Raw genomic sequence first — 10,023 nt, forward strand, 5'->3', positions numbered from 1 at the left:
GGGCGAAGAAGGAGGGGGCAGCAGGCTTCTTTAAGGGCATCGGCAAAGGTTTGGTGGGCGTGGTCGCGCGGCCCACGGGCGGCATCGTGGACATGGCGAGCAGCACCTTCCAGGGCATCCAGAGGTGCGTCCACGTCTCCGGCGCGCGGCGCTCGGCGTTCACTTCCTGTCTCCTCACGTTCTGCTTTGTTTCTTGTCCTCATTTCCGTGCGTGAGTATTTCACGCCGAACGCGTTAAAGCTGAGCTCCTCCATCGCCGTTGAGCGCCACAGATCCTCGCTGCCCGTCTTTGGCGCCTTTGATTCGATCCTAAGCGTAACGTAGCGATGAAGGAAGCGAGCTTCGTCGTGCTGCCGTGTTTCCTTTTTGCATCTTGTCCTGCAGCAGACAGACGGTAAGTCGCTGCATCGTGTCCTCCATCGACGTTCGTCACGCCAACACTGCTAGTAGCCCCACCCCCTGTAAGCGTCATGCGGCATCGTGAGTCCATAGGCCACGCCCCTGAGGAGAATCACCTGTCCTGCAGCTGCTTTAAATTGTGCTGACTCATTTTGATGTGAAAATGTAGGAAAGACTAGCGATGCTAATCTGGAAGCTAACAGACGTACACTTCCTGCTCAGGGAGGAGCAAGCGGACATCCAATCAGCTCCGAGCAGAAGTTCTCTCTCTGGCTGTAATGGTCACATGTTGAACTTTATCCAATCAGATTCTAGATCTCCACGTTCAGCAGCTTCTTAGGATGCTGACGGTGGGTTCGTTTTAACAGAACCGCCTACAGGGTCTGGATCAGGCTCCTCCTACAGGGTCTGGATCGGGCTCCTCCTACAGGGTCTGGATCGGGCTCCTCCTACAGGGTCTGGATCGGGCTCCTCCTACAGGGTCTGGATCGGGCTCCTCCTACAGGGTCTGGATCGGGCTCCTCCTACAGGGTCTGGATCAGGCTCCTCCTACAGGGTCTGGATCGGGCTCCTCCTACAGGGTCTGGATCGGGCTCCTCCTACAGGGTCTGGATCGGGCTCCTCCTACAGGGTCTGGATCAGGCTCCTCCTACACTTACAGGGTCTGGATCAGGCTCCTCCTACAGGGTCTGGATTAGGCTCCTCCTACACCTACAGGGTCTGGATCAGGCTCCTCCTACAGGGTCTGGATTAGGCTCCTCCTACACCTACAGGGTCTGGATCAGGCTCCTCCTACAGGGTCTGGATCAGGTGGAACATTTCTACCGGATCAGAACATTGCCTCCCTGCTGGTCGTGTTTTCTCTGAGATGTGCTCTGTTGTGGATACGAGAAGGGGCGGGGCCCGCCGGCATCTCAGAGCCATGATGTCAGCGTTCCAGCGTTCTGCCAGGATGACATCAGCTGCTGTCGTCGGGCGGAACTCCGAGGTTCTAACTGCGGGGAAAGGCACCGTCTGGGCCGAGGCCATTTTCTTCTGTGTTACATTTCTAATTGATCCGGTTTGATCCGGATCTCTCCGGTCTCGGCTCCTTGAGGGTGAACATCCGACCCGTTTACAACGCTGAAGCGTTTCCAGCAACACAAACGCTTTGTTCAGGGGGCGTGTCACCAAACAGCCCGCCTCTTTTCACCTTACTCCCGTGTAGATTCGCCGGCGCTCTCCTCGGATTGGCTGGCTGAACGAGGCCGACGGCGTCCCTTTATTCTTTACTCTGTTGGGTCCTACGATGTGTCCGTTTGTCTGAGATCCAGTTAAGGTTCTGTCCAGTTAAGGTTCTGTCAGCAGAACGTGTCCCTCTTTTAATTCATGGAGGAGTGCGTTAAGGAGGAAGAACCGTAGATGGTCGTCTTTATTCTGCCGATGACCTGCAGGTCGAATGGCGTTCTGAACCAAACGGACCCGGCTCGTGTTCTGGGCTCATGTTCTGGTCGCTCCTCCTCGCTCTCTCGTCTCCGTGGTAACGGTTGCTTGTCGCTCTTTCATGCTGCCGCTGTAGAAGGCATGAAAGGTGAGACGCCCCAGCTGACGGCTGCATCGTGTGCACCTGAACATCGGCCTGCTTCAGTTTCATCTCACCTGCGAGGCCCGACGGATGGTTCTGATTGGCTGCCTCGTGTGTGACACGCGTCATGTGATCGCCCGCCAGCGGGTGTTTGTTTCCGCTCCGTGACGTTTACTATGGCGGAGAATTAAACGGGCAGCGAGGCGGGCTGTGAGCAGCTAGCCTGTTAGCTAGCGTGAGCACATCAGTGACTGTGTGTGTGTGTGTGTGTGTGTGTGTGTGTGCGCGTGTGTGTGCGCGTGTGTGTGCGTGTGATCAGAGTGGCGGAGTCAACAGAGGAAGTGACCAAACTTCGTCCCGTGCGTCTGATCCGGGAGGACGGCGTCATCCGACCGTATGACCTGACGGAGTCGCAAGGTTTCGACCTCTTCCAGGTTTGACTCTCTTCCTGTTTCCATGACGACGTGATCCTGATGTCAGAGGTGTGGGCTGTTACAGGGTGTGTTTTAGATGAATGGAGGATGAACTAGTTGGTTCTAACTTCAGTGCTAACGCTAACGCTGGTTGTGAGCTTTAACTGGTGTACACTAGTAAACTAACCCTAACCTGTAACCAGCGAATCGCCTCGTTAGCCCAGTATGACATCACACGCGTTTATTTGTTTCGGGTCCCGTATTCGTTTCATTGGTTGGCAGATTTTACCCGTGTGAACGCGTAAACGCGTGTTATGATTCCTTCAGAGAACTGCATGTTTAGATATTTCATCCACGTTTAATCGGAAGCAACTTTACCAATTTGCGATTTAAAAAAAAGTTCTTATAACCAACCAGCTAGCGTCTCTCACAAAGTCAGACATAGAAAATGTTAACCTAATATATAAAACAAATTCAAAACAAATGCTATTGGTCACTGACCGAGAGGTATAAATAGTAATTTTTTTATTGTCAGTGGACGTAATGCAGGAGGCATTGCTGGGATGGATTGTATAAGAGGGCGTCATCAGCGTAGATACCAACATGACAAATTCTCGTAAAGTAAGAGTGTAATTTAAATAGTCTGTATGTTGTATCCTCAGCAACTCTAACATCCCATAATAGTACTCGGTGGTCGGCTGTAAATGTGGGACCGGAACAAACCTCGGCTTGTTCTCGTGTTTTCCTGTTAGCTCAGTCAGCTAATCAGGTGCTAATCGATCCGCTACAGCGCGTCTGTCCGGAGGTTCACTTTTACTGCCTGTCAACCTTTCTCATTCCTTCTTTTTCCTCTCCTCTTTCTTCTTTTGTTCTTTCTCATGCAGCCTGATGAGGAATAAACAAATTAAGTGCTTTTAAAGACCGTAAACTAAATTCATTCTGTCAGTTGAATGACTCTCATCCTGTAAATGTTGCCATTTAATCAATAATCTATTATTATTGTTCACATGCTGATGTATGAATATTGATATATATATATATATATACACATTCATCTATAGATGTTGTGCCTAAAGGTTTGTATGCATGCAGAATATCTTTCTGTCGTACCGCCAAACTTTCCACACCGTTTTGTTTCTATTGCTGAAATAAAGGTTTTTTAATTGTAGTTAAAATGGTTTGTAGATTTCGTTTAGTTATTTTTGATTAAATCATCCGGTGGACATTATTTTACTGTGAAGCGGAGACGATATCTGTCGTGCACTATTTTTATAAATGGCTGCAGCTTCAGTTTTGATTCTTTCAGGTCTAGAAAATGAGTCTTTGTGCTGACATTGAGAAGCATCCGTTTCTCAGCATGACCTCCGACCTCTTGTGTTTGTCAGCTGATTAGTGAAGGATGTCTGGCTTGAAATAAACTTTCTCCTCATCCTCCTTATTCCCTGTTTCTGTCTTTAGACATTTGACATAAACACTTAGAAAAGGGTTAGCGTTAAGAAAAGAGTTTAAAAATGTTCTAACATCCGTCGCGTTGATGTAAAGGTTAAAGGTCGCGTGTCACACGTAATGTGTGCTACTTGTGTGATCTGGTTACCTGATTTCTGATGGCGGTTGAATCTTGTTTCCAACTGAAAGTGTGTGTTTCAGCGTTCAGGAATCAAACAGCTGGAAGGAGAAGTGTTCAGAGATCACTGCCCAGATCCTGGACACCGGAAGACCAACATCATTGTCACCAACAGGTACACAGAAACCACGCCCTCTGCTGAGGTAGAAGGGAACCGCACCCTCTGCTGAGGTAGAAGGGAACCACACCCTCTGCTGAGGTAGAAGGGAACCACACCCTCTACTGAGGTAGACAGAAACCCCGCCCTCTGCTGAGGTAGAAGGGAACCACACCCTTTGAGGTAGAAAGCTCTAATATTACGTGTGTGTGTGTGTGTGTGTGTGTGTGTGTGTGTGTGTGCGTGCGTGCGTGTGCAGGAGGGTTATGTGTGTGAAGGAGATCGACTTTGTCGGGCATTTCAACAGAGACTGGGAGTGTTTGTTCGAGAACTTCTGCCGTCCTCCGTCGCTGTCTGGCTCCGAGCTGAAGATCTTCTGTAAGGTACTGATGGACTCTGGACTGGTCCAGCCCGGGGTGTGCACATTCTGTGGGGGTTCTACTGGTGTAAACTGGTACAGATATAGAGGAGCCACACCAGTACAAACTGGATTGGGAGCGTTCTTGGTGTGAACTGGTTGAACCGGTCCGTCCGTCTCTCCCTCAGAAAGCCGGGCAGGACGCCGTGAGGACTGTTCATCTCGGAGACCCAGGCGCTGCTCAGGTGTGTGCGTGGTGGCGGTTCTGGGCGGGTCGGTAGATGTGTGTGTGTGTTCACCTTTCACCCTCTCACCTGGTATCTATGGCAACCTGCAGAGGCTGCAAGCCGCCATATCAGATGCTCAGATGGCACAGCGGCAGCACCGCATGGCGAGGCAGAAGTCACAGCGCTTCGTCAAAGTCGGCAAGAAATGAGGTCACTTCCTGTCGGCCCATGAAGTCACTTCCTATCCACTGCTGAATTCTGCCACATGCATGAAACGGCTTGAATGTACTTCTTCCTTTGATCTTTCTTTCATATGATGATCTGATCTTCTGTCCACTTTTTATGTCGCTCTGATTTATATTTGTGTGCAGCAGGTTTGTAATAATTCTCAACATGCGAGGTGTGGAAATGGGGCGGGGTCTGAGCTCTGAGGTATTTCCATCCCTGCTTCTTGCCTGCAGGCGGCGGCATCAGAATAATGTTGCACTGAGTGAGTCTTTCTTGCGACCCGGTCGTGATCAAAAGGCTTGGAGGTCTGAACGTCGTTACGATTCGCTCAACCAATCAGAATTCACGTTAGTCTCGAACGAAGTTTGTAAATGAAAACGATAAAGTCAAACGTTTGAGATGTTTATCGTGAAGAACGTGAAGTATTTGCATCGGTGTTTGTAACAAATAATCTTTAATATGAATAAAATCTATAAACATTTAACTGAATCCTCGCTCGGCCCACTGACCCCCCTGGAGGGGGGGTTTCTGAGACCCTCCATTACAGGTTCACAAACACGCACTTGAGTCAGAGCTCAACGACATCCCCAAAGAGGTGGTCTCCATGGTAACGCGTATCTACAGTGACGACTATCGGACCCGCACGTCCGTGGAGGTGAATCTGATGGATGGACGTGGCTCCCGACCTTCACCCGTCACAAACAGATTAAATTCAGACGCACGACGCCTCACTTCCTGTCTCAGCCGAGCAGGAACAGGAAGTCATCGAGGAAAGCATAAATCTGTCCCGGGGGTTCTGTGGAGACGGGATGAGCGTCAGTTTATCAGCTGAAATGTCCTGAAGGGAAGAGGACAGTTGGGAAAGGAAACCTGAACCTTCATCATCGTCTTCATCTTGTGTGAACCCACAACAGGACGTCCCGGATCGAGATGAAATCGGTCCTAAATGTAGACGGCTGCTTCCCGATGACGTTCACCGACCTGCTGGGACGCGTTTACGCTCGCGCTGCGTTCACTGACCTGCTGGGACGCGTTTACGCTCGCGCTGCGTTCACGGACCTGCTGGGACGCGTTTACGCTCGCGCTGCGTTCACTGACCTGCTGGGATGTGTTTACGCTCGCGCTGCGTTCACTGACCTGGGATGTGTTTACGCTCGCGCTGCGTTCACTGACCTGCTGGGACGTGTTTACGCTCGCGCTGCGTTCACTGACCTGCTGGGATGTGTTTACGCTTGCGCTGCGTTCACTGACCTGCTGGGACGTGTTTACGCTTGCGCTGCGTTCACGGACCTGCTGGGACGCGTTTACGCTCGCGCTGCGTTCACGGACCTGCTGGGATGTGTTTACGCTCGCGCTGCGTTCACGGACCTGCTGGGACGCGTTTACGTTCGCGCTGCGTTCACGGACCTGCTGGGACGCGTTTACGCTCGCGCTGCGTTCACTGACCTGGGATGTGTTTACGCTCGCGCTGCGTTCACTGACCTGCTGGGACGTGTTTACGCTCGCGATGCGTTCACGGACCTGCTGGGACGTGTTTACGCTCGCGCTGCGTTCACTGACCTGCTGGGACGCGTTTACGCTCGCGCTGCGTTCACTGACCTGCTGGGACGTGTTTACGCTCGCGCTGCGTTCACTGACCTGCTGGGACGTGTTTACGCTCGCGCTGCGTTCACTGACCTGCTGGGACGCGTTTACGCTCGCGCTGCGTTCACTGACCTGCTGGGACGCGTTTACGCTCGCGCTGCGTTCACGGACCTGCTGGGACGCGTTTACGCTCGCGCTGCGTTCACTGACCTGCTGGGACGTGTTTACGCTCGCGCTGCGTTCACTGACCTGCTGGGACGCGTTTACGCTCGCGCTGCGTTCACTGACCTGCTGGGACGTGTTTACGCTCGCGCTGCGTTCACTGACCTGCTGGGACGTGTTTACGTTCGCGCTGCGTTCACTGACCTGCTGGGACGCGTTTACGCTCGCGCTGCGTTCACTGTAATCACAGATCTGGTGACGGACGGCGAGCTTCCCGTTTACATTAACGTCCACCATCTGCAGCTCTTTGACCTCTTTGACCTCTGTCTCCTCGGGTTCCAGTCTGACTCACTTTCTCCCCCAGAGCCTCGCCTTTCAGATTCTTGCGGTGCCGGTGAATGCACCGCCGTCCCACTGAAGTGAGGCTGAAACGTGTCCATCCTTTGTTGTGGACGGTGTCTCCTGTCTACTCCAACTGTAACATCGTCTTCCTCTCTGCTCCGACCTGCAACACGTCAACAATTCCAGGGAATGTCGATGCTTCCTTTGTTTCTGATCAAGCGACCGGGAATATCGGCTCCTGGTCCACTCGGACTGGTTTAATCAGCCTGTTAACTGGTCTTAAACCTAGCGTAGCGGGGGGGGGGGGGTGCGGCCTTCCTTCTCACGTTGCCCCCGTTGTTGGTGTCCCGGCTTTTATTGCTGTTGAGTTGAACGCCGGCGTTTTAACTGGTTAGATCAGGTTTGGGTGTTAACCGTCACATCCTGACACGACTCAGCGTTTTCTTTTGTGGAACCAGTAAACATACTGGGTTCTGTCGATGCAGTCAGCATGGGGGGGCTTATAACGTGAAAAATAAATGCTTTCAGGCTGTGTGTGATGGAGGGGGAGGGGAGGGGAGGGGAGGGGGGGTAATGACTTCCAGCTGCCCGGGGACGAGAAGAGGAGGATGTTTGAAGTCTCAGTCAGAAACTGGGACCTGCCAGTTCCTGCAGGGAACGTCCAGTTTGAGCCCTGAAAGAAACAGGAAGTGGACTCCAAGACTGCTGGTGTCAACTCTTCAGGAAGGTGCGGTTGGTTTGGAGACAGGGTCAAACAGGACTGGTGGTTTGTTAATAAGGTCAGAGAGGTTTGGTGGTTTGATAATGAGGTTTGGTGGTTTGATAATGAGGTCAGAGGTTTGGTGGTTTGATAATGAGGTCAGGGAGGTTTGGTGGTTTGATAATGAGGTCAGAGAGATTTGGTGGTTTGATAATGAGGTCAGAGAGGTTTGGTGGTTTGATAATGAGGTCAGAGAGATTTGGTGGTTTGATAATGAGGTCAGAGAGGTTTGGTGGTTTGATAATGAGGTCAGGGAGGTTTGGTGGTTTGATAATGAGGTCGTAGAGGTTTGGTGGTTTGATAATGAGGTTTGGTGGTTTGATAATGAGGTCAGAGAGGTTTGATGATGAGGTTTGGTGGTTTGATAATGAGGTCATAGAGGTTTGGTGGTTTGATAATGAGGTCAGGGGGGTTTGGTGGTTTGATAATGAGGTCAGAGAGGTTTGGTGGTTTGATAATGAGGTCGTAGAGGTTTGGTGGTTTGATAATGAGGTCAGAGAGGTTTGATAATGAGGTTTGGTGGTTTGATAATGAGGTCATAGAGGTTTGGTGGTTTGATAATGAGGTCATAGCGGTTTGGTGGTTTGATAATGAGGTCAGGGAGGTTTGATGATGAGGTTTGGTGGTTTGATAATGAGGTTAGAGAAGTTTTGTGGTTTGATGATGAGGTTAGAGAAGTTTTGTGGTTTCATAATGATGTCAGAGAGGTTTGGTGGTTTGATAATGAGGTCAGAGAGGTTTGGTGGTTTGATAATGAGGTTAGAGAGGTTTGGTGGTTTGATAATGAGGTTAGAGAGGTTTGGTGGTTTGATAATGAGGTCAGAGAGGTTTGGTGGTTTGATAATGAGGTTAGAGAGGTTTGGTGGTTTGATAATGAGGTCAGAGAGGTTTGGTGGTTTGATAATGAGGTCAGAGAGGTTTGGTGGTTTGATAATGAGGTCAGAGAGGTTTGGTGGTTTGATAATGAGGTTAGAGAGGTTTGGTGGTTTGATAATGAGGTTAGAGAGGTTTGGTGGTTTGATAATGAGGTTTGGTGGTTTGATAATGAGGTCAGAGCAGGCAGGGGGGGGGGCAGATGATGGAGCTGGGTGGACCTCACCCTCCTGCTCTGTTCACCACAAACAAGCGGTTTCTGAGTTTAGATGAGCGGCAGACTCAGACTAAATATGAAGCGGTTTGTGTTTAAAGTGGTCGAGCTTGAACTGGATTGACACTGAATCTCAGACTGGGAGAACTGGAAACTGGAAACTGTTGCTCACCCAGCAGAGCCCTCGTTTAGCTTCCGAGCTCTTTATCAAACGTCCTTTTGTTCACCCTGAACCTTTCTCCGATGCTGCGGCGTTCCGTAACGACGGGATGATTCCTGATCCCGTCCTGTGGAGCGCCGGTCTCAGGTGAAGCGGCGCAGCCCAGGATTCCTGCCGACCCCGAGCAGCAAGCTGAGACCCGGTTCAGCTCCATGGCCAGACACTAAACAAGCGTGACCCGGTGACCTTTGATCCCGTTGATGGAGGTCATGGCTGCTTTTATGGTTTAACAACTTCCTGCAGGAGAAAGACCAGACATGAAGGAAACTGTGCCCTCAGTTCTGTCTGCAGGCGTTTCCTGTATGATGGCAGGCCAAACAGCTGACAGAGGGGTGGGCGTGGCTTAGCCTTTGACCAGCCTGAAGGTGAAGCGACCTCTAGACGCACACACACACACACACACACTGGCTTTATTAGTACACCCTGGATGGTGACCCTGTGACTGCAGCGATCTGATTGGTCGTTGCTGCATGTGTATTTCTTCCTGGGTCGTTGTCATGGATACGGCAGTAGGAACCGACAGCGTGTTGCCTTCAGAGGCCGTTGTTTACGGTAACATCTGGAATGACCTCATCCGTCTTCTGAACACAAACACACCGAGTCACACGAGCAGCTGTGAACCGTCGGCTTCGCTGCCACAGTGCCCTTCGGCAGCGCATCGAGCTGCTGCTGCAGGGTGAACGGTGAAGAAGCAGGATTTATGAACGCATCGAACAATAATCCGATCAATAATAATCCATCCGTCCATTGTGATCAACAGAAAAACGGCCATTTGTGAACGTGTGGTGAACGTAAATGTGTACATACGGTATGTATATATATGTTCAGAGTAGACTGTATGTATATACATACATTAATATTGTGTATGTGTATATGTATATATGTGTGTATGGACTGTTCACCTGAGCCTCACGCTGGACTGTGATTGGGCAGCAGCCTTTTCATTCGTCTGGCTGGT

The 10,023-nt window shown here is 50.8% G+C and overlaps 1 protein-coding gene across 1 annotated transcript in view; it reads left to right on the forward strand.

The window, feature by feature from the left end:
- The window catches only part of vps13c (vacuolar protein sorting 13 homolog C), a 33,248-nt gene extending 27,866 nt beyond the window's left edge, over positions 1-5,382 (forward strand). Inside the window, exons 80-85 of the mRNA XM_068760982.1 lie at positions 1-124; positions 2,283-2,397; positions 4,024-4,115; positions 4,357-4,513; positions 4,644-4,700; positions 4,793-5,382. Of these exons, the coding sequence (XP_068617083.1) occupies positions 1-124; positions 2,283-2,397; positions 4,024-4,115; positions 4,357-4,513; positions 4,644-4,700; positions 4,793-4,891 (644 nt within the window). The 3' untranslated portion in view covers positions 4,892-5,382. The remainder of the gene's footprint in view (positions 125-2,282; positions 2,398-4,023; positions 4,116-4,356; positions 4,514-4,643; positions 4,701-4,792) is intronic.
- Positions 5,383-10,023: the final 4,641 nt, after the last annotated feature.

This window comes from Brachionichthys hirsutus, chromosome 1 (genome assembly GCF_040956055.1).
Source record: "Brachionichthys hirsutus isolate HB-005 chromosome 1, CSIRO-AGI_Bhir_v1, whole genome shotgun sequence".
NCBI lineage: Eukaryota > Metazoa > Chordata > Actinopteri > Lophiiformes > Brachionichthyidae > Brachionichthys > Brachionichthys hirsutus.